This window comes from Anguilla anguilla, chromosome 9 (genome assembly GCF_013347855.1).
Source record: "Anguilla anguilla isolate fAngAng1 chromosome 9, fAngAng1.pri, whole genome shotgun sequence".
Lineage (NCBI taxonomy): Eukaryota > Metazoa > Chordata > Actinopteri > Anguilliformes > Anguillidae > Anguilla > Anguilla anguilla.
Genome location: NC_049209.1, coordinates 40,164,645 through 40,190,145, shown reverse-complemented (window position 1 = coordinate 40,190,145; position 25,501 = coordinate 40,164,645). Strand labels below are relative to the sequence as shown.

Below are 25,501 nucleotides of genomic sequence, written 5' to 3'. Positions count from 1 at the left end.
CAATGTTTGACTGTAAGTATGATGTTCTTACGGCGAAATGCTATATTTACTTTACACCAGACATAGGGACCTGTGTCATCCAAAAAGTTCCACTTTTGATTCATTTGTCCACGAACATTATCCCAGAAGGCATGGGAATCATGCAGGTGCTTTTTAGCAAATGTGAGACAAGCATTGATGTTTCTCTTGGTTAGCAGTGGTTTCTGCCTTGCTACTCTCCCTTGAATCCTTTTTTGTCCAGTCTCTTTCTTATTGTGGAGTCATGAACACTGCCCTTAGCTGAGGACAGAGAGGCCTGCAGTTCTGTGGATGTTCTTCTGGGATCTTTTGTGACTTCTTGGATGATTTGTCACAGTGCCATTGGAGGAATTTTGGCAGGCTGGCCACTCCTGGCCACTCACTGTTCCAAGTGTTCTTCATTTGGATTTCATGGCGCTCACTGTAGTTTGTTGGAGTCCCAGAGCCTTAGAAATGGCTTTGTAACTTTTCAGAGTGATATATATTGCACTAATTTATTTTGATATCTCTTTTGGAATTTTCTTTTATTTTCGCATAGTGTGCCTGTATAAACTTTGTCATGTAATGGTAAGATTCAATATGAGTGAGGTGTATGGAAAAACACCTCAACAAATTATAGAATAGTAAAAACAAATAATTATAACGTGTCTGTCTTAACAATCCTCACGTAATTATCAATTAAATTTGGTAAATTGGTTGATTGAATACTTAATTACTTACACTTACTTGGGTGATATGGGTGTCTGAACTTTTTTCATTAAATAAATTAAATTATTAAAAAAATGTTTTGTGTTTATGGTTTCCCTTTCGTCTAATATTAAATTTTTTCTAAAGATCTGAAGCCATTTAGTATGAAAAACTAAAATACTGCCTCGCGGTTGTATGCCTCCACCAACCAGTAGCCAGTGCTCTGTTTGACCGTTTGGATATAAAATGTCATCACTTCATCATTTTGTCCTATTAGACATTTGTGTGAAACTTTGTGTTTTGTATTCCCTCAAGGCAAAAATGTGATTTGTGAGGTCACAGTGACCTTGACCTTTGACCACCAAAATCAGTTCATCCTTGAGTCCAAGTGGACATTTGTGCCACTTGGACTCCCTCAATGCATTCCGGAGATATCGCGTTCACAAGAATCGGGACGGGCGGACGGACGGACAGACAAACAACCCGAAAACAGACTGTGCCGTCGTGGAGGCATAATAAGCAACAATAGAGGAAATCAGGAAGCACGCAAATACTTTTTCACGGCACTGTACATAGCAACAACCAACTGTCCAAATGTAATAGCACTTAACATGTAATAGCATGTTTGAGCATCTAATCTTTTTTTATTTTTTTTTAAGAAAGAGACTAAACTAATTAAGTGTAGTTAACTGGAATAAATACAGGGAACATGAATGTTTTTCATTTCACTTATTTTTCCATGCATGTTGTTTAATATTTTCACTGACTTTATCGACACTCCATTAACTGAGCTGATTTTAGTATAACATTAGTAGGCTAAACAATGGTAATCAAGCTAGGTTGTTTGTTAGTGCACAGTGCGATTGGCTAGTTGTCCCAGGAAAGTTTGAGCAAAAGGATTTACCAAGTTCCTTGGATAGGCGACTGAATAACCACACATCGTTCAATCTTAGACATCTTCACATGGTAAAAAATACATTCATATAGAGCCACACAACATAGTCTCATTTATTGCTGCACATGCGTATGCTGCACAGCTCATCAGCTGATGGTTTTTTTTTTTTTTAAATAAAGGACAAATCCTGAAAATATTTTTCATTTTTATTTCAATATATAAAACAGCGAGTGCTTAAGATACAGTGATAATACAAACAAATATTTAAATATCAAGCTCATTTAATCTATTGTAGTGTTATAATATTATTTATTTGAATATTAACTACTTGTTGCAGTAATGCGATATGGACAAATGCTAGTACACCAGTGTACTAGGAAAATAAAATTTAAAAATTCAGTATTACAGTGTAAGTGCCATCTTTGTCAAAGCAATACCTTATAGAACTGACACATGCAATGTGCTCTTTGGACTAATCCCACTATCCTAAAAAGAATGGGCCTCATTCACAAAACTTACCTTTCATCAGATTTGATTGTAAACTGTGCTCACAAATACTTTCACAAACATTTAAGCCTTCATTTTTTTCTTATCTGAATTTGTTCTTGGGGAAATTTTGATTCTTTGGGAATATTTAATTTAGAAAACTTATGTGTGTTTGGAAACAGACCTCATATTAACAACCGAAATGTTTACCAATCTGAATAACCTCAAAATTTCCACTAGTCTTTGATTTCAATTTTTGTTTTACTTAGTTTGCAGAGTGGATTAGCCAGTTTTAACTGAGTTTTTGTTTTTTCAAAAAACTCATTTATTTTTATTTCAGTTCACCGTAATTTTCTTTTTCACACATAGGTTTAGTCTTAGTTTTAGTTACCCATAAGGACATTGTTGGGAACTCATATGTAATGAATTTTGTTCACTGAATAAACGGATTGATGATTAATAATGATATATAAAGACCCATTGCACAAACATTTCATGTAGCAATGCCATATTTGTTTCTTTAGGATTACTTGGCTAATTGTGCCTTGGGGACAAAGGTGTCATTGGGGGCTGTGCAGACATGTTTGTGGACAGTGATACATTGCTGATGATAAAAGGCATTCCTTTTATGGGATTGATAGGGTGTTTCCTTATGAAAATCACCATAAACAGGTACATGCATCCAATTTACAAACAACTGACATTCGTCATCCTATACACCAGCGATATTCACAAAATTGAAAATCTGTGCACGTTTCATGAATCCACTGGTTTTTTATATGAACTTTTATTACAAACAAAAGTAAGACTAATTTAAGAATGGTTTTGTGAACGAGGCCCAATGAGTCTATTTACCTAATTCTTTCTAAGAACATTAAGATGGTGGATTAATTTAGAGATGGTAAAATTATGTAAATCCTCAAGTTATTCTCTCGTACTAACAAACATGCACATTTAAATAAATATGATTGAAGGGAGTTACAAAATATGGTTTAACAACATATAACAATAACTGAAACATTTCAGTCTTTTAGTCAAGCAAACCAACATTTTAGGACATATAATTGAAATTGGCGGCCACTTCCAATGCAAAAAGCGTAAACAGTACTTCAATTCTATTCAGTTCTGGTTTGTTAAATTCACCCATAATGCCCCTTTTCCTTTTTTTTTTTTGTGTTTTCATAGAACATTTTAAATTAAATTACAAAAAAAAGTATTTGTATAAAATGTGTTCAGATGAGTTGCTTAATCAATGACAGTGTGGAATGCAGATAAACTGATTCGAGGCAGAGAAGGAAGGGTGTAAAAAAACAACAAAACAAAAACAAACAAAAAAACGGGGCAAACTTGCAACAACGTACCTTGACGGTTATTAAAAGTGCACAACTGATCAACACAACGCATAACTGATTTCTGTCATTTTGTCAAACAACTCACAGCCACTCCCATGGGAGGAGCATTCTGGGTAGATCTTTTTCTCCAGGATGGATGAAGAGTCAAAACTGAGTTTGGCAGAGTCCCTCCATCTTTTTTTTTTTTTCAGAGAATATACAAAACCTTCACCTTCACCCTGGGTTAAATCTCGTTTTGTATGTGAGCTTACAAAATTTTTTAAAAAGGTGCTGTACACACATATTTACAGAAATGAATGATTGGACTGAATTGTTTTCTGAGTGACATTAATGTGGAGATGTTCAGCCCTGTCAGATTTTATTGAAAATTAAAAGGCCCACAGGGTAGTTCCATGCCTAATGCAACATGACAAGTTCTAAGACCCTTTGGGCCTTGTTGACTTGGTTTTTGATTGTGGTAAAGAAGTATCTACTTTGGTTTCAAATAATCTGTTTTGTGTAACTAATATTCAATAGAATTCATCTGTTAAAAATAACTGCTGGGTTAACTAATGATTTTTTATAGAACAGACCCAAGTTGCCATTTAACACAGAAACACTGGTATAAATAATACGAAAAGATAATTACTGTGGTACCTTAATACTGATGGCCTGCAACAGGCTACGGAAAATCCTTCCATATTTAGAAACATAGTGTTAGAAGGCGCTCCAAAAGCAAGTCTGTGGGAGCACTGCTAGTCTGTAAATCTTAGTTTTTTTATTTTTATAAAGTATTTTAGAACTGAAACAATTCTAAATCAAAGTAAGAGGCTAGAAATCTAATATTGTTTATATTAAAATATAATTTTGGCCACATCTGACAGTTAGAAAAGATGTAAAAGTAATTTTTTACACACATTATTGTCATCTCATATAGTTCCATATACAGAAGGGAATATCCTCATCTTAATGTATATATTACAAAATTAATATACTTTATGGTTGAGGTTTGTCTTTTCCTGCATATCAACTATGCACAGAATTCATAGGAGCAGCCATGCTACTGGGAAGCTGCCATTACAATGCTTTTTGTACAGGATATGGTTACCATGGATACCATGAAATGTACCAAAACGGCTCTGTCCTCAGAACTTGTTAGAGAAAAATGACGTAATTCTCGGGGATTAGCCCCGTCTTTCCATCATATGTTGCCTGGAGCCAGCCGGGTTCCACTGAGGGGTACACTGCAGGCACAAGAACAGAATAAACCTTTAGTAACAACCTTACTAAATACAAAACCAAACCAACAATCAACAGTCACACTTAAAAAAACGAAATAAATACTAACAACACTACCGCACTTAGTGGACAAAGACAAACCCACTAACATTATCACACTGAAAACAAACCGAAGAAACAACACTACCTTGCTTAGAACAAAACAGTTTTACCTCAATAAACAAAACAAAGAAACAAGGAACAATAAAGTGAATATGTGTGAACAATGTAGTTGTGAAATTTGCACAGCATAAACCATACTTTGAATGTACTGTTTGTCTTTGACCATATACAGTATGGTATGGATCTGGTACCAGTAGTACACTTACCAGAAATATATATTATATATAATTCTTAAGCATATAATTGGCATTTTGGCATATAATGAGGCAAAATGGGCAAGCATTTCCTGCCCTAAACCAGTAGTCTACCTTCTCTCAAATTAAATAAAGAGCAAAGGACGACATTAAAGAACATCTTTTTTTACTGCAAAGGCAAGTCCTGTTCTTTGAATGCTTTTGGGTAAAATAAAGCCACGCTTTAGACAGTTTTGCTTTTAGCATTTTGCCCAAGTTTAACATTAGCTGGCTTGCTAACAGTACCTGCTGTCACTGACTTATTTGACAGAGAGAGTGTGATGTTAGTGATGACAGCACCGAAAACTGCAGTGTAATTCGATCCGGTAGGTGCGGGTCATATGGGAACTGGTGCCATAGTGCTACCGGGTTTCGTTACCCAGGCTTATTCATGACTCATTCTGTAGGCCTATTCATGACCTATTTTGTGGGGTTGCAGCTGGGTACTACAGGAGTCCTTTCACAACAATGTTACATGCAGCAATCAAAACGATCAAGCATACAGGCAAGATAATTTAGTCATTTTGACCACACACGGCCATTTCAGTATATACGTTTTAATAACTTTTCCTTATGCAATATTAATATTGTAATGTCATACAGGGGGAGCCATATGGATTTCATAACAGCAGATTTATTGATTTTCTTAAAGCAAGTCAAATTTACTGTTGTGGCATTTCTAGCATCAACTACTTTTTAGCTAGGCTACTGTAGCTACCTTGCAAACAGTACATTTTAAAATTAATGTTAGCATGGCCTGTAGATCATTTACATACATAAAAACAATTAGTAAGGTTATTGTGAATACAATAACCCATTAAAACACTTTAATGTATTTGCAATTCATGGTAAAGGAAAAATGACTGGATCCACGCCTACGTGTTTCTTTGAGCTAGAATGTGTTTGTGTTTGCATGTCTCTCTCTAGATTTAATGATCTTATAGTTCATGAATTTATATGCATTATAATTATCAGTTACTCATAACAAACACAGTACAAAAATAAGGAATTCATTAAACCTTGCTAAATCTAGGCCTGCCATTAAAAGTATTAAAATGAAAATGAGGTGAAGTTACAACAAACAATATTGGCTATCTTGGCTTACACAAATTCAACAATTATCTCATGTAAACTGGCCCTGTGTTTTTTCACCTTACCATGTGAAGAGAATTTTATGTCTCATCATAGTGTCTCATAGAAGAAGACATCATTTAAATTAATGTTTTCAACAGCTGATGAAAAATTATATTTGGTTGTGAAGTTAATTTTACAAAATGTCACATTTTTGTTTATTTGCAACGTAAATATAGATTGCAAAATATATTGTTTTATTATCCCCATGGGGAAATTATTCTAGCAGTGTATAACATTCACATTTACAGACAGACATTTATAGCAAGAAACAATCATTTACAATATGTATATGGGAGGGGGGGGGGGGGGGTGAATAAATAAACATGACAAATAAACATCGATAAAAATGACAAATACTGTATTTAGGCCTTTTAAATAAATACTGAATCTTACAAACCTCTCCAGACATGTGTTTGGTCCATCAAAGTTTTAATTAAAGTACAGTAACTTCACATTTTTGTATGTTGAAAATGTTTTTTGTTGAGATTTTAGGAACCATGGCTGATTCAAACCCACCCAACCCCCAATCAGGATGAAGCTGGCTACCCTTCCACAGCAGTCTCCCAAATCAGCTAATGCCACTGAGGAGGCATCTACCAGCCAATACTAAGCCCAGCATGCACTTTAAGCAAGCACGGTTTTCAGCTGACCCACAGGGCAGCCCTTTGAAACAAATTTGAAAAAGAAAATTCCAATAACACCATAAACATTAAACTACATTTGGGTTAACAAGTCCTTGAGTCTTCAGCAAAGTTTCCCCAACAGCAAAGCAGCACAGTATTTGCACTCGATTCACAGAGACCAAATGTGACCGTTTCGGTTTTAATTACGGAAAGAGGCATATGTCCAGAAAGGTCAGGCTGTTCTTTTTGAATTACTGCCATAAATCGTGAGTGAAAAAATAGAAGCTAAACTTGACTGGTAACATAAATGAGACACACATGCTGAGTACACCAGAATAAAATAACACAGAATCACTGGACTTGACGGGTTCCAAATTCTGGTCCTGTGCTACCTCCTGTATGCTTATCTGTTTACCAGTCAAGGCTACTGAAGACATACTGTGCTTAAACAGAATAACACAATGCATGCTTGGCTCAATGCCATTTGCTTAGTTTGCACATGATTCAGTTTCAAGTGTCTGTACTTTACTGATTCCAGCTGTAGGTCCATCAATTAAGATGCAACCTCTTTCAAAAGGAAACATTTACCACACCACATTGCAGAAAATCTAAATATTTGTTGGAGTAACAGTGAATGCTATTAAACTACTAACCTTTTTAACCAGTTTAACATTTGTTCTGATCTGGCTGAAAGACATTGAAAATGAATACCAGGATATGTATTTCTAAGCAAGTAATATCATTAAGAGGGTAAATAACTTAGTCATTAATTTAGCCATTTAGTCATTAAAGGTGCCGAAATTAAAAACAATTACCTACTGGTTATAGTTCAAGGACACCAAATGTGGTTGGAAGGAAAGTCACAGGGGGGACAGGACCGGGGTTGGGAGCCTGTGCTGTACTACGTCTTTTTTGTGATATACAGGGTCAAATTATGATTCATAATGTCATCCTAAAATAGGCAAACACTGGGAAAAGTCAAGTAGGACCACAGCAGTTTCTCTGTCAGAGGAACCATATCTGAATGGAGCAAACTCTGTTCCATCAGGCTGCCCGGATCTGGCTTGGAATTCATTTTCAGAGGGTGGCATACACATGAAAATCATTGGCTATATCTGAGGCAGAGCAAGGCGTGAGAAAAAAGAGGCTTTCTAAATTACTGACATACGCTGCAGTGATCGTAACATTACAGTAGCAGGGTACTGTGACCTGAGAGACTGCCTGGAAGCCAAGCCATTTTGGATGCTGAAAGAAGAGCTTTCTATGGATGTTATTTTTGGTAAAGTTCCTTTAGCTTGCATTTTCCACTGTACAACTGCCTCCCATATGTGTGTTGTTTTTCCCCCTGTCTTTCAGGGGCTGGAAGGACTAATTGTACTTTCTTCATTTTTATGATATTCAGAAATCAGAAAACAATTTACTACTAAATTACATAAACATAATCCCAAGCTTTCAGCAAAAGGGAGAAAATTATGTAACCTTCTGGAAGAGGAACAGACAGCACCTTTTGCAGCCCAGCATGGAGTGTCAAAATACAAGGTATAGATGGTAAATTTAACTCTGACTCATTAATGGTTATTATTATTATTATTATTATTATTATTCGTATTAGGAAGTCCAGGCAGCAAAGCTGCTGGAACCCAATGGTTTTCGGTCTGTTTTTAAATTTAAAAAAAATTATTCTTCCCTAAAACTGCAAGCAAAAATCATAAATCATACAGCTATGACACTAGGCAGGTATGTTCCTATGCCCCCCCCAATACTCCAGTTATCACAATGATGCCTAGTGGCCAGATAGTGGCACTGTAATGCAACCATTTACATTTTGGCCCATAACCCTGTGAGGTCTAGAATCGACAGATTCCTTGGCTCATGCCAAACAAAATATAAATTCCCAATTTTTTTTTCTTTTTTTTGCAAAACCTACTTTTGCTAACTTTTTGAGACCATTTGGCCAATTGTCAGGAAATTAGGCTAGAAATAATCTCTGAAGACTGAACCTCAATAATTATCAAAAAAATGTAGACTTTACATAACAATATGGCCGCAACACGTCAATAAATTGTCGTGGGCATGGCCATTTTTACCGTCCATGAATAAGCATGCAGGTTTTGGTGCCTGTTTGCCAATTGGTGGCACTATAAGAACCAAATAAGTTTACATGCCTATAACGCTTCAACCGTTTGACCAATTGGACTGAAATTGTTCTCTGGAAAGACTCAACACGTGTCTTTGCCTCAAGAAACAACATTGGAAGCAATTTAGTTTTTCTGCCATTTAGAATTTTTGACAAATCCAACTTCTGGCCGTTTAGCTGAGTGTCACAAAATTAGGCTTAAAAGAATTTGTGGAGTCTGAAAATGAATATGCAAATCAGCAGTTGTGGGCATGGCCATTTGTATAAACAGCTGTAACTAGTGAACGCTTTGTCCAATCATCACAAAACTTTGAGTACAGGTCCAGTGATAGCCTCTGAGGCAGCATGCTAATTTGCCAATAGTTGGCACTGTAAGAGAAAGATAAATAAAAATGCCTCTCAACTGCTTAACCAATCAAGTTGAATCTTTGCATGCTATGTCTTTGTGTCAGTCTGCCATTGGATGTACAATACTAAAGTCATATCTGAAAAAAAATGGCCGCCATCAGCCAATCCGTTGTCAGTGGGAATGTGATGTGTCTGATCGTCATTGAAATTTGTATGTATGTTGACCTCAAAGTTAGGGAATACCATGTAAAAATTTGTGACAGAGAAATTTTTTTATCATTCATCCAATATGTATCCTTTCAACTTAAAAATTCATAATTGCCACATGCTGCTTTGACCCCACTAATTATCGGCAGTGGTTATTATTATTATTATTATTATTATTATTATTATTATATATGTTATGATTTATTTTTTTATCAATTACATTAAGGTTTTTCAAGTGAGCACAAATCTTATGTAATTTATGTTGTTATTGTTGAGTCTCATATAAATGATTGTTTTCAGCAATATGATACCTATGTGTGGTCATGCTAAAAAGCATATTTGAATTTATCTGAACTGACTCCAAGAGGCCAGTGTACCATGGGGTTTGCTGCTAGTTGGTTGGCTTTTTTGGGCTACTCACCATTTGAGAAGAGCGCCCCCTGGGGGAAGCTGAGCTCATGGCTGTGTTCTGCCTTGCAGGAGTACATGGCCTTTGCATCTCTGCAATATCATAAAGAAGGAGCACAATTAGAGGGGTGCCATACATGAGGGTCACTCAGAGGCTGGCACATAATCCTAGTCCTCCTTCATTGACAAAAAAGCAAATTAACACATTTCTTTTCTATTAGTATTGCTGGAGAGTACATTAATGAATAGAGTCAATGGACTAATCAATTTGCTACCACACCTCCTTGGAATAATATTGAAATGGCATCCCCACCATGGAAAGGAGTGTTTGGAGATTAAATGTCACTACTGTGTGGTATTTAAAAGCTCAGCTAATGGCAAATTTTGACATTTTCGTGTAACAAGACAATAATGAATGACAATGTAAAATGTTTTCCATTACAGAATAATTAAAACCAAGTACTGAAATCATCTTGGTCCTGCTCCACACTGCCTGAAACAGTTATATTCAACTTGCGGTCAAAAACGACATCGCTGCTCAGGTTAGTCCTAATCAATCCAGTTATAATTTGAACAGGCGACAATTCCCTTTTGCTTGCTGACATCATTAAAAAAATGGACAAAGCGATTGTGACGTCACTCACTGACCTTCCGTGGGATTACAAAGAGTGTTTTTGTGCCACCATGTTGTACAAATTGTAACCAGAGACTGCACAATAGGGAAAAGGGGGGGACCAAAATGGTCATGAAGTCCAGGCCTTTGACCGTATTGGTGCCATTGACTTTCACTGAAACGGGTGGCTGAAATACCTATACTGGAGTCAACCACACAGCAATGTCTCTCAACAAGACCAGGAAGTGAGCTTCAAAAAAAAAAAGCCTGGTCTTGGCCCCTTGGTTGACATGCATTGTGTGTATTCAGTAGGTTTAACGCAATTAATGTAATGTTACTCACAAACAGCTTTCCATGTAAGGGTCATGGTTCTTAATGTTTTTATTTAATAAATCATTAAACTAGGAATGGATGAACAGAGAGCAATGTTTGTAAATATAGTCATTAAGCCCATGATTGAGCCCATGTGTGTTTGCGTGTGTGTTAGTGAGTGACAGTGTTGTTCAGTGTGCATGAGTGAAAGATTGTGCATGTTTGTATGTGTGATAATGATGCGCTGAAGCACACATGATCATGAGCGTGCCATTAAGCATCAAAGTGCTTAAACCCGCCACTTCCGTATCTTTCACTCCCAGAAAATTTCCCACCTTAAAAATAAACTTTCACAAACTCTCATAATTCACTGTACATCTTTTCTCTCATGACTGTTGCATTAATATGTGAATTAATACGTGCACAATGAATTCGCTTGGCATGGAACAGCTGAGAGAACTGTATAAATGCTGTTTAAATGTGAATTGCTTTTCATTCATTACTCATGCTCAAATCTGTTTGTCGATTCATCACATCTGGTTTCCCACTCGCAAACGATTAGACTAAGACAAGTATGAACACTTGTAAATATTTATTATTTCCTTTTTTGCTGCTGGAAGAAAAATTAAAAACAATATCAATTCTGCTGAATTCCTGCCTCCTGATCCTTCCTATAACCTCCCTTGACCGTGAGACACGGTTCACCCTACGACAGTATTTATGTGTGACATATGTATGTATATGCGACATTTGTGCACAGTATATTTGTGTGTGTGTGTGTGTGTGTGTAGACAGTCTCCAAACTACCTCCCAACAGGAGTCGGCTGTGAGGTCGCAGGATTTTCGAAGAGCACGGCTCTTGCTGCAACACTGCAAAAGAAACACTGCAGATCAGGCACAGCACATCCTCAAAAACGTAACATTCACACCACAGGCTACATACCACTGTTGCTCTTCCACTGTCCTTCTGGTAAAGCTAAAATGCAATGCCTCCACTTCCCCCTCAATAATAATGTGCTTGTGAAATAATGCCTACAAGGTGGGTCATTGTAGATACATTGTATTTAAAGTGAACTAGAATATAATTAGGAAGGTCTAGCATCAAGTATAAATTATTTCACATATTTGGTTTATTGTTGTCTGTTTTTTAGACTACTGAGAAATAAGAGCTCTGCCGTGTGGCTAATTGAGAATAACTGACCTCGATGATTAGTTTGCTAGCTGGCTAACATTAGCACAGCAGATTTTCTGTTATCAGATTTCCTTTTTTCCCGTTACGAGTGGGAGTAACTGTGGGTGACAGCAAGATGAAAAACATTAGGGAGCACGCGTTACTTGAGTAGGTATGTCATCCTGAGAGGTAGGCAGTTATTTAGAAAACCGAGATGGAGTCCCGGGTCACGGCGACCCTTCTACAGGCCTGTGAGAGATTAGACCTCAATCCTGTGTCTGGGAAGCGCTGTAAATCTGCCTGTTCTTTTGTGATCAACGTTTTACTGAATGCAGGCAGAGATAAATATGACATACAATGACTGTACGTTAACTTTTGTAAGTCAGTCTAGATAAAAGCCCCCGCCAAGTTAATATAATGTAATGTAATATGCAGGCTGCACATAGATCATTACATTACAGACAATAAAAAGTGATGGTTGAAAGAAAAGAGGATGAATTAATAAATAGAATAACTGAGGAGAAACTAAAATAATGCTCTGGGAAGATGTTAAAGAGAAAAGTTTTTTTTATTATTCACTATTTATATTTTGGTTTTAGTGTTTGTTTTGAATTTCTCAAACAATTTTTATGTGCAATCAAGGATATTTTTGATACTTACAGAAGTTTATTAAGTCCTGAATCCTCCATAAGCTATTTTTGATTTGTTTGAAGCGTATTTTCTTGTCTTATGCCAGGAACCCAGAATACACATACACCAACCATTGTAAAGCTGACAGGATGTCATAAACTTCTGTAAATATCTTTCAGTGCAGACAGAAATCCCAGAAAGTGATCTATGGTATTAAATGGAAATGCCATATGTTCATAAAGAGCCAGTTTTTTGCCATGAATATACAGTATTAATGGAGCAACTGACAACAGAGACTGTATATACAGCAGAATATTTACTGAAACTATTCTGGTTGACATTAGCACCCCAAAGGCGATTTGAACCGGCATTGCTGAAGTTATACAGCCAGTTCTTCATTTGTTTAACTACTGCACTAAGCTCTTACACTGATCCAGGCCTCTGGTAGCCATTGCTGGAGCAGGTGTCCACTCTAGGCCGGGTGACCAGTTTGGGGGGCAGATCCGGGTGGATGTGGGATTTGGGGCTGTCCCTCTGGTCCAGCGACACCAAACTCTGAACAGAACCACTGTGGCTTCGCCGACCTAGGGAGAGGAGAGAATGCACTCAACTGCCCACATAAAGCTAAATCTCCACCTCACAAATCTCCACATTGCATTAAGCTCCAAACTCCCAAACCAACACTCTCCCAACCTAGCTGGAAAAACTCACCACCGACACACTCCCTACAAGAGTACACACTCTCCCTGCACTGATTTTTATTACCTTTCCACACAGAGTGAGCCAAACAAATAAACATGAATAGCAAGGTCGACATAGTGACTAGTCGGTATCACTTACATCTAGTTCTATTTTTAGGATGTGCTCATCTCTCCATTCTCCCAGAAAAATAAGGCAATCTTGTGTTTAAAGGTTGGCGTAAGGGGACTGAGGAAAACTTTTTCCTCAAGTGTTCCTATTAATGGAGTTCATTATATTTATCAGGAGCAAATACATGTATGTTCTCGACTATCAGAAATATGCTAAATAAAGAGATTAGCCAGGAGATATTAATCGCTCCATGTGCGATAAAACCAATTTTTAAATCACTGAAAAGTAAACTATATTAATACTACAAGCATTAATACTAAAGCTGTAATTCTTTAGATGTCAGTAAAGTAGTAAAAAAAAAAAAAAAAAACACTAACTTGGAATGAAAATCATACTGAATGTAAGCATACAATCAAAGAGAATACTGGTGATAATAAAGGTTTAAAAATGCTTGGTAATCAGTTTTACTCATGTCTAAATATTAAAAATAACTGAACCCAGGTCAGATTAAAGTGAAAATAGAAAAGGATATTAACATCATAAAAACCTAGATGTAATTATGAACAGACTTAGAATTCAATTAACTAGAGTGCTCCCCCTCCCCCCTCCAAAAAACAAAATATTGCCACGCTTGATATATATGAGCAAAAAATTCTGTGTAAACACAAGTAATGAGCTATATCACATGATGTGAAAAACGGAAAATTATAGCATTGCAATTACTCGGAGGAAAATAACTTTTTTCAATTGTAATTTTATGAGAAATTGTATTTATCTGGTTCCATTTAAAGTTCAGCATAGGAACTTTCAGATGAGACTAAAACTTTCTAACGAGACTAAAAGTGGGTTTGGCATCAGAAGAAGGACACTTATGTTGATAAGGACGTCCTACTTATGGTGAAATATGGTGTTGGGTCATTGATATATTGATCCACAACTAGAACTTATCACAAAATAATGATAATTTAGCAGAAAGGAAGAGATATAAACTGCAAAAACATATAATAACATATAATATAACATATAATACATATAATTACCAGGGCTGAGAGTTAAACTGTAAAACCGGAAAATTGCAACTGGAAAATTGAACATCATGGGTAATTTCCATGAATTAATTGAAATTATATTAGTTTCCTGAACTGACAGAATTGACACTGAATTGAGCCAGCCCTGGCCGTTCTGACCATTGTACGGTCAGCCCCCTGCTTTACTCAGACCATGTGCAGACAGAGGAGAGACAGGGCGGCACACCTTCTGAGATGTGCAGAGAGCGCAGGGAAGGAGCGGCGGAACGGTTGAGGGGCGTTGTGCTGGCGCTGCCAGGGGAACGTCTTCCCCCCGCCGTGACCGAGCACAGACTCCGGCTGTCCTTCGATTCGCCATCCGTCTTGGCGGCGTCCTCTTTGGAGCTGGAGTCGGGGCTGGTGGTGCCGAGCGAGCTGATGGTGCCCGGGGTGGTGCTGGCAGTGCCGGAGGGGCTCTTGGGTCCGTTAGAAGAGGCCTGTGAGGGTGACCAGCAGGGGGCGACACCGGAGGAAGAGGGCTTGTCTGGAGGCTGTGAGGATGAGCCTGTTTTGGACGAGCTGTTCTGCTCAGACGAGTGGGAGGAGAGGGACTCAATGCTGCCCATAGGGGTACTGCCTGGGCTGCTGCTGAATGTGTCACCTGATTAAAGAGAGAAACAGACAGAGGAAGTATGAGAGGGAGAGAGATGGACACAGATGGACAGACATGGAGAGGGGGAGAGAAGGTAGGGGGTTGGAAAGAACCTTCACAAGGAGTGTGACTGTTCACCACAGAAAATTCCCCCCTTTTTGGATTCAATGGCGCCAAGCACAAAGACAGTGCCCGCAAAAATGATCCTTGGTCCTGGCTGTGAGCTAGGGCTGTCACTGGCTATTTATGGACAGGAACCTTCTAGCCTCCTCCCGCACATTCCTGAAAGTTTCACCAAACAATCTGACACAAAAACTCATGTTTGTGTGTGAATGTAAGTGTCTGAGTATGCATGCTTGTGTGTTTGTGTATGTGTGTGTATTTGTCTGTGCAAGAAACCTGTTCTCATCACCATAGATTGGAGAGGTTCAAAGAGGGTGTGTCAATGACATCTGGATTCTGATGATGCAATTAACCAACCCAGAAAAGTTTTGGTTGCAGTTTGCAACCATCCTTTAAACATTGTGCTATGCTGGTGCTCTTACTAATGCACACATAAAAATGTTGGCCATATGCGGTAACCGGTGATCACCAAAGACTGATGGATGCTAAGAGAGAAAGTCTCTACACAAATAAAATAGTTTAACACATGCATTTGTTGGATGTAAAGTTGACCCTCAAAAATTCAAATAAAAAACAGGGAATCAAGTATAACTGACTGTACACCATTTTAACGATTAGAATTGTTACTTACATTACTGCTAACCTACTTATAAACTATTCTTATTTTGTAGCCATAGACCTTTGGTTAAATGAGCACATAACTAAACTAGTAGCAAGCGGGATGTCACCAAAACTGTTTTTTCAACTATGTGCCCTTTCCAGCAACCCAGTATCTTTTGTAAAGGTTTTTTTTCTTTCTTTATATCAGAATGTAGTGCGGAGTTAATTTTAAGTGGAGTTCATTCCTGCCGTACCAGGAATACACAGAGATGCACTCAACTGTGTGTACAACACAAAAGAACACAAATACTGCTATAATGTCTTATATTGCAAATATGTGTATACAAACATAGTACAGATTAGAGGCAACGTGTTTTTCGACCTTGCAGGAAATTCCAATCGCAGAACATGCTGCGGGCGAAATGTGTTTCCTCTGCTCTAATCCGTTACACCGTTTTATAAGAATCTCGCCAATTGTTTATTTGTTTTGGTTGCATTTCAGCATGTCTCCTGTCTAACAGTGTTACACTGTAGGTGGGTGCTGCTCAGCACTGTTTTCCAATAACACACAGTGATTAAGTGTTTTCATCCACTGAAAACTGCTATGGCTTTTTTGAGTGCATCTTGTGCTTGTGTTTCAATACGACTATTTCACTTACACACTTTTTTCCCCCCAAACTGTTTTCTTTAGCAATTGTGCTCAGACATACTCTTTTTCATAATTTTGAGCTTTCTCATGAATGGAAGCGATGCATTCCAGTTTGCACCGGAGCTTGATATTAATAACGCATAATTATGTTGCTTCTTCGGGTTTTGTACAGGTTTGGTTGACTGAGATGGACCTGCCGGCTGCAGTGCATCACAAGGACATCTTTGAAATATAACTGAAGAGGAGGATATTTACTGTGTTGCTTAGTCTGTAAAAAAATAGTTCAGTATATAAAAAGGTTTCAGTAGGCCTAATATAAATTATAATAAAAAAGGAAGAAGTACACATAATAAATCAATGCCTAAGGTCCATATCCAGCTAAGAAAAAAATACACAAACTAAAAGCTAATGCATGAAACATCTTCCTCTAGTTTGTAGACCATCCTGACAACATCATTTGTCTGAGGAAGCTTTGTTGAAGGGAAAGAAATGGACGTGGCATTTCCTGGACAAGAATATGAGACGAGACTGCCCGTTGCTATGACCTTGATACGGTAGTATTAAAGGGAAAAAAAGAAGTTGAACCAATTGGCCTTAATTCAACCAAACCATCCTACCTACAGGTAATTTATGCCAAGTAAACCACCCTCTTTTACAAGTGCACTGCAGGCGCTCTCCAGACTGTAGTCAAGAAATTACCTAAATTGAGTTGGACACACATTTTGCCACAGCTGTGAGATACCGCTGACTCACAAGACTGACAATTGCGAAAACTGGGTTCACATTCTGTGTCATTCAGGCACAAGCTGGGGGTGTGTGTATACAGTACAATATGTGCATGCGAGCGTGTGTGTGTATGTGTGTGTGTATGTGCGTGCGTGTGCATGTGCGTGTGTGCGAGCAAGCATGAACTTGTAATACTATCTTTGTGGGAATCAAATGTCCCCACAAGTATAGAAAGATGAGGAAAATTTATCTTTGTGGGGACCTTTTGCTGGTCCCCATAAGGTCAAGAGGCTGTTTTAGGGTTAGGACTTAGGGTTACGGTTACAATTAGGTTAAGGTTAGGGTTAAGGTTAGGCATGTAGTGTTTGGGGTTAGGGTTAGGGTTAGAGGTTACGGAATGAATGTTGTCAATGGGAAGTCCTCATAAGGATAGCAGTATGGGACTGTGTGTGTATGTGTGTGTGTATGTGCATGCGTGTGCGTGTGTATGCGTGTGTGTGCGCGTGCTATAGGTACAGAGAGACTCACTGTCCGCGTCAGCCAGGCACAGGGTGGGTGTGTACAGGCCCCTGGGTTTCCTGGGCCCTGTAGACAGGCAGATGGCCTTACTGCGGCGGGAACTGGAGCGGGGCTGTGGCTGAGGCAGGGGAACATTGGGATCTGGGGCTTCCTTAAAAATCTGTGAGGGAGGAGGGACACATTGCCACACGTTCATATATTTCTCTAGCTTAATTAATGAATGAGTACAATACGCTTTTTAGACTAAGGATGAAAATATTGATACACATAAAGTTTAAAAATAAATAAAATCAATAAATCCTGATCCATCTTAATTTTGGGGAATTCAATCACCAAAATGTTTTTGGTTTTTATTTTTACACAAGGGAAAAAACTAATATTAATTCATATAACTTTTTGGTTTAAGATTTTTTTATGGTGAAAAAGAAACAGGTATTAATTAATTCTTATACTGATTAGGTGAAGATTTTCAACAGCCATCTTCACCTGATCTCCTAAAAGCCTCTGAACATAACTTACAGTGCATAACTTGCATGCACACAGTGCCACCTGCTGTCTATATCTGATATAACATTTATTTTTCAGTATTTATTCTTTGTCAGGTATAAATTACATTAACGAGGTCATTATTTTGCCTGTGCTCTTTTGCAACCCACATAAATATCCCTGTCTCCACACTGTTGTCATACTGCAAAAGCCTGACCTAGGATTACAAGTTAAATGTAATCCTGCATCTTTACTCGCTGTTCTGAATGTTAGCCAGGGCAGGCACTATTGCACACATTATATTGCACACAAGTAAATGCCTGTATGTTTCTCCTACATTGCAAGCAGACCTGGGTCAAATGCGTATTTTTCTTGGATTCAAATACTTTTCTGTACTCTACTGATCTTGCCTGGTGTAACTGAGGCTGCCAATATGACCAGAAAGCGGTATTTGCACTTTTTGAGAGTATTTAATTGGTTCCAATACACCAGACATTGGAACCAGTAAGCGTAGAAAAGAATTTGAATCCAAAACAAACATTTATTTGCCCCAGGTGTGAGAGCAAGTCTCTCTGGATGAAAGAATCTAATAAATTAATGCCATTCAATGGAAATGACCATTCTCATAGAATGGTCATTTCCATTGAATGGAACACATACACAACAAGCATAACCATGCCTATCATTGCTACAGTACTTAATAATAAAAACATGGAAACATCATAATTCTTATGATTAGAAAAGACCATTCATCTAGACCAGGGCTGCCTAACCCTGCTCCCGAGATCTATAATCCTGTAGGTTTTCATTTCAATCTTAATTTGGCTTGTATTTGAATTTGATTGTATTAATTAGCACCTCAACGAGATCTCTAGCTGTTGAATGTAGTGTGCATTGTTAGGGTTGGAGTGAACACATACAGGATGGTAGATCTCCAGCAACAGGGTTGGGAATCCTTGATCTAGGTTCATGAACTTATGCACACAGAGTATCCAGCAATGCATCAAGCTTGGACTTCAACACACCAGTCTCTCTGTAGCTAGTACCTGACCTGTCAAACAATTACATGCACTGACAAGCAATAAATGACCCATTTCTGTGTTTTCATTGGTCCTGGCATGTATCCTGTAATGCTGCAAGCTACACTATCATCCAAGTTTACAGTGACTAACAAGGCTGCAGTGTTGAACTCTGGGGTCTAGTGTGGGTTCATTTCCAGGCTCTCTTGCCTTCTCATAGTTTTCGATGAGGATCTCCACCACAATGTTCTGGAACTTGATGTTCATCATGGCTGCCACGGTCTCCTCCTGGGAGCGCATGAGCGTGGGGCCAAAGATCACTCCCAGGTTTGACACAGTCATCAGGTTCATCTGGCTATGCTTGGACACCCTGTTTGCAAAAAATAAACAATGTTACCAGAGTTACTACTGGGTCAAAATGTCACATGACAGTCTGGCCAAACCAAGGAACTCTCTAAAGTCTAACATCAGTCTAAACTTGAGAACACTCACATGCCTGTGACTGTCTGTTATCCCCCTGCAAGTGCAACTTTAGTTCTTTGGGCAAGGCTCTCCTGACTTTTACAGAGTCTAGGTTAAACAAAACAGGGGGCAAGAAGTAGGGGTCTTTTTTTTAAGCTTTGAAGCTTGACTTTTGCTTTGTTGATGCTATTTTTCAGATTTTATCTTTGAAGTTCTTATTTGTTGCATTTTTCCTTATTATTTTTTATTAATTGTGTTTAAAACACAAATCTGAAAACACAAATTTCTATAGAAATATGCAAATACAAATTATACAAATTAGATAAAGTAAGCAAAATAAATAAAAATGACAGAAAAAATAAAACGTTTTATACAAAAACCAAACAAGCTTGAAAAAACGTATTAACAACACCAGGAAACACAGGTAGCAAGTTTCTTTCCTTTGATTATCTCTTAAAGGTCATCACATAACCTGCACATTCTCAAGCCCTGGAGATGTTTCATCCTCTTATCATGGGTCTGAATGCAATTACAGCCCCTCCTGCATAGAGCAGTAATATGTCTGCGCTTCATTCATGCCTGGACCTCCTCCTGCAAGCTGAGCAAAGAGGTATTTAACCTTTAATTCAGAAGGATCCTGCAAATGGGAACCTCCGTCAACCAGTCAATAATTCATGCTCACTTAACCCGCAGGTCATTTTACACCACCGGACGTATTCATAAGTTATTAATAACATTATCAATGAAGACAAAGCCCAACCCCTGACTGTAGAGATCCGTTCTGGCACCCAGCCACCCGTCCGTCAGCACCTCCTCATCCACTGATCCCACAACAAAGGCAGGCGATGTTAGGGGCCGCAGGACATTAATGGGATATCAAGTTCATAATTCCCAGTGTTTGCAAGTCCAAAAATTAAAGGGAATAAAGAATGTTTGTACCAAGGGCCAGCACCTGTCTGCTGAGCAATCACAGGATGAGGCACATGTAAGGGCAGTGAAGAAAAGGGTAACTAGTGTGCCTCGTATATTAGAGCTTTGACTATAATACAGTACGACTCCTGCAATACAAACCACAGAGTTACAGACTGGCCAGTCAACCAATATGGGGTATGGAACTGGAAGCATCATACAAAACCACACCAAACCAAGTAAATTTTATCACAGCTTATTATTACTGATTATTACTATTATCATCTCTATTACCTTACATTAGGTTAGCGTTCTTACATGCTAGTTGAATGTACTGATGCAAAAACACAAGCACTAAATATAAATGGAAAGGCCTTCAACTACAAAATGTCATTTCTTGTAATGAAAATGCAATTTTTTCATGTTTTCATGTAAGATAACAAACCAAGAGCAAACCAAATCAAGAAAGAATTCATATCCTTAAAATATATTTTGACATCAGTGAAAGTTGCAAAAACAGTAACCTCCATTCCCAAAGCATTAGTATCCCTCAGGTTCGGCTGCACCTTTCATTTACCTTGCTCAAAGTACAACAGCAACACCCCATTTGGCATTTGCACAGAATTTTAGTAACCTTTTGGCCTCCGAATCCCATTCCCTAACCACTACGCTGTACTGAAATGTTGACCAACTGTGTCCTTTTTTCCCCCGATGAAACTTGATAGCCAAGTGATGAAAGCACACATGTTTGAAGAACACCTACGTGACCAGGTGTTTAATCAGGATGTCCAGCATCTCCTTGTTCTTGTCGGGCAGCTTGTGGACCAAGGCGTGGACAGCTTGGACCCTGTAGTTCTGATCATCTGACTCTGAGATATAAAACATCAGGCTTTAACATGGAAATCATGCCTCAAAGGAAGCCACCACTTTAGGGTGAGAGAGAATGTTTGCACATCTGATGATTTGGCCAGATTTAAATAAGATACGTACTGGAAATTCTTTAACTCTTAACATGACAATGTTCTGTTACCATACATTGATTTTTAATTTCATATGTGTCTTTACCAACTTTAGATGGACACAGGCATTTTACATTTAGCATAGAGTAGAATTTATATACAAACAGCTATTTATTTGCTAAAGCAAATTGAGACTGGCTAAGATATTTTCTAAAGAGTAACAGTAAAGGAAAATTTGAACTAGCATTTGAAGTAGAAATAAAATCATCACATACAGTTGCCCCAGTTACTAAATACATGAAACTTCAATTCCATTTGACCAAATTTAAATATGGGGAGGGGAAACTATTTAAAATTCTGCTGCTGTTAGGCCTTTGTTTACTTTCCTAGGGATGGATAAGATTTGTGATGAGCACTTGTTATTGATCTGAGCCATGATGTACATCTGGGAAGTACATTAGGAAGGGAAAATGAAAATATTATGAGGTTTTAAATGGCAAGCAGACTGACAGCTGGAGGAAACGAGGCGTAAATCTGCGCCGTTAACGATGTCCTCCCCGGGGCGTCTGTCCAATGCCAGCGCTCGTTCTCCTGAAACTGGCGTTTCACTACTTACTGACTGCCATTATGAAGTCTTTGTGATGCCGGTACGTCATGAGAGGCTCTGCGAGGCATCTGGTGAAACAAAAACAAGGGAAAAAGGTGAAGGCAATGCACCGTTTTAACATTAGAGAATTTCGGTGTGGACCAGGCACCTTTACCTGGGGCCAAATCCTTACAATAACACATTAACTGCATAAATTAGTTTCAGCTTGATTTTTAAATTTTTTATTGTAGACGCATAACAGAGGTGCTGCGCTGCGGAGTATAAAAACACTGATGGTCAGTGAAACAATATAAAAAATGCTCATGGTATTAGCTTCAATTAATTGGCCAGACACAGCGACACAACCTTTCTTTCTGGCTTGTTAGTGTGACCATAAATTCAGGCCTCAGAGGTTCAAGTTCTGTTAGTGTATTTGTGCTCAAACAGCATATAAAGGAATCCCTGAGTGAACTTAAAGCTTTATTCAGTCATTCGTTTTCTGGTGGTGAGTTTGAGCTGAATTTCAATTTTGATTAAGATTATTCATCCGAATAACAAAGAAGCGCTACTAATCAAGCACATCATATTTATTTGTTTGTTTAAAGGGCATAACATCTTTTTTAGCATAACATCTATACTTTTCTTCCCGAAGTGATTCAGAACAGAACAGCAAATTTGGATCAGCATTCAATTCAGTAGATTTCAACAGCTCAGTGAACCTAATCAACCACTCATTGAAAACCAGTATTTTTATTTTTTTTGAGGAGTACGCATGATTAGGGGAAAAAAAAATCTCCTTTCAGGTAATGAATCCTAGTTTAATTTATATAGTTATGTTCAATTCATGTGTAGCTCTCAGACACCTGCTCTTCACATGCCTTGGGACCACTCTACCTTACCATTGTCACGTGACAATTTGGGTTCTCCCCTACAAGCATGCGGAGCAACTCAAGTTCTTATTAAGGGAAATGAGAATGCCAGGCAAGAAAATACAGATGTACAAGAGGTGGGACATGAGAAGAGGAAAGGAGGAGGTGTGGACAGAATTCAGCATGGAAGAAAGAATCACTCACCATTCAAACAAACAGCTACATTTTGTTTATAATAATGTTTCTTGTGATTGAATGTCTATTTGTTATTATTCTCTGTGAATTGTAATTATGAGTTGCACACTTTGTGTAATGGATCCTAAATTCTGCAAGACTGCTACATAAATGATGAATAAATTTATCTTACAGCTGGCTCTTCTGCATGATACTTACCTACCAAAATATATTATTTCACTGTTCACCTATAAGTTTACTCTTGCTCAACATTTCCTGCACTTATTACATGTATTGCTTTATTATTTACCTTAAAAAACCAACAACTGAAAGTTTCACATGCTGGTTCAGTGCATGGCCAGCCTGTCAATTAACTAGTCAGCTATGCGTTTGGAAAAATACAAAGAAATTGCTTTACCGATGTGGCCATGTTACAATGCAAGGTGCATTAGACAGGACAGATTGGACATTAGTGCCCTCAAGGAGCCTTGCTAGCTGGTAATGGGTGAATTACATGGTTGGATGTGTGTGACGTGTGAGGGCAAGCTGACCTAAGGTAATTCTTCAAGCCGCTGGTGATGGTCTTGTTATCCCACGTGTCTGGATCCAGGTCCATGTCTGTGGGAGCTTTTGCAGCTTGACGGGGGAGAAAAATAATGTAAAATGGGGTGAACTTACAGTATGGCATAATGTGCATTTTGATGAGCATAAATGACAGGTTTCCCTTACCGAACACAGAGGTCATGAGCCTCTGAACTTTGGAGTTCACGCCTCCTATTCTGTAGAGCCCCATGGTGTTAATTCCTGTACATAAAATATAAAAACACAAACACCCACCCACACACGCACATGCATTGACTGTTTATACACTTCTGTTCAACCCAGCTTCAGTTCATATATTTTACATCTTCACCAGAGTGCAGTTTAGTAGAAACACATATGAGACTTGAATTTCTGATGCTCAGTATGGGACAGTGTTAACTGACACTATTCACACCTTAACAAAGTGTTTAAACTGCAAAGATAATTATTATGTTGTATCTAAATGGCCAGCATAGTCTCCTGAGTCGATGGTCCAGCCAAATTGCCCACCACAAAGGAGAATGAAGGGAGGTTGAAGGACTGGCAGAGGACAACTCACCCCTCAACTCCACTAGATGAATGCACTTTCTCACAAAATTGAAACCGGCCTCATTCAGAAACACTGCAGAACAGAGAAAGAGAGAGAGACAGAGAAACTTGTCACTGTCAAAAGGTGAAAACTGACTGCACCTTGGCTCCCGTCCTAACTCCATCCACAAACACTACTATCTAAAGTAATTAGTTCTGGTCTTTTGTGGTACTGGATGTTCCTCTGTTTTTGATTTATGATTAGTGTTAGGGATCTAGGTTTGTGAAATAGTGATTACGTATACACTTGCTGTTCTGGGAGTGTTCATGGTCAGGCCTAGCACTGTTGATCATATAATTCATGAGGATGTACTTCCAGTTGTATGTAACTTGAGATAAGAGCACCTGCTAGATGAATGTAAAGTCATTGAATGTAATGCCATGTAATTGAAACCACGATAGAATAGAACATAAAATAGTTTCTGGTGTTGCATCTTTGATAAAATGTCAAACACCACCACAGGCAGTACAGAGATGACCTGTGGGGCCCTACACAAATTGTATGTTCTGATGTCCTGCGTTTAAATATGTTGTTCTATAAGAGGTTGAGCAGACACTGATGTGATCTGCATCTGCCCAAATTCCGGTGGACTTATTTAACTTATTTACTCAAAATCTGGGGATGTGATTTCCTAATAAATCAACAATCTCTTTTGACAAATCACAAACTTGAGTAGGTGGGACTTAAGTACATTATACAAGATCTCTCAACCACTGACCTATAACACAGTGTAGGCTAAAACTAGGAAGAGACAATCAAATTGCAGGGAACTCATTTAACAAATGCCAACTTCCTCCAGCTGAATAACGTCACTGATCCTAATATGGTCTGGATGGTTGATCTCAAGGTCTGTGCCTGAGTACCCACCAAGATAACCTCTGGCATAATCTCTGGGTGACAGAGAATTTTGAGGGTGTCCTTTGATTCTGAAGTAACAGCTATAAACAACTGATAATAGAGTTAGTCCAGAGTCAACAAGCCCTGTGCAGCATGCCAGTATAACCTAATGCATGTGGTTCACTGGGCAATGCAAGCCTCTTATTTCTTAAATTACTGGTTATTGTTCCATATAATCGATGTCTAAGCCTTTAATCAATAAAAGAATGACTCTTCAAGTCATTTCTATCATACCTGTATACCTGTTTT

The 25,501-nt window shown here is 38.3% G+C and overlaps 1 protein-coding gene across 2 annotated transcripts in view; it reads right to left on the bottom strand.

The window, feature by feature from the left end:
- Positions 1–1,792: 1,792 nt before the first annotated feature.
- LOC118235587 (rho GTPase-activating protein 42-like) overlaps positions 1,793–25,501 on the bottom strand; it is a 92,808-nt gene continuing 69,099 nt past the window's right edge. For both annotated transcript variants that reach the window (XM_035433070.1, XM_035433071.1), the window contains 12 exons: positions 24,326–24,388; positions 23,914–23,988; positions 23,736–23,820; positions 22,172–22,230; positions 21,360–21,465; positions 19,436–19,595; positions 17,730–17,880; positions 14,699–15,112; positions 13,062–13,218; positions 11,641–11,703; positions 9,922–10,001; positions 1,793–4,661 (listed from right to left, as the gene is read on the bottom strand). In XM_035433070.1, coding sequence (XP_035288961.1) covers positions 4,573–4,661; positions 9,922–10,001; positions 11,641–11,703; positions 13,062–13,218; positions 14,699–15,112; positions 17,730–17,880; positions 19,436–19,595; positions 21,360–21,465; positions 22,172–22,230; positions 23,736–23,820; positions 23,914–23,988; positions 24,326–24,388 — 1,502 coding nt within the window. In that variant the 3' untranslated portion in view covers positions 1,793–4,572. The remainder of the gene's footprint in view (positions 4,662–9,921; positions 10,002–11,640; positions 11,704–13,061; positions 13,219–14,698; positions 15,113–17,729; positions 17,881–19,435; positions 19,596–21,359; positions 21,466–22,171; positions 22,231–23,735; positions 23,821–23,913; positions 23,989–24,325; positions 24,389–25,501) is intronic.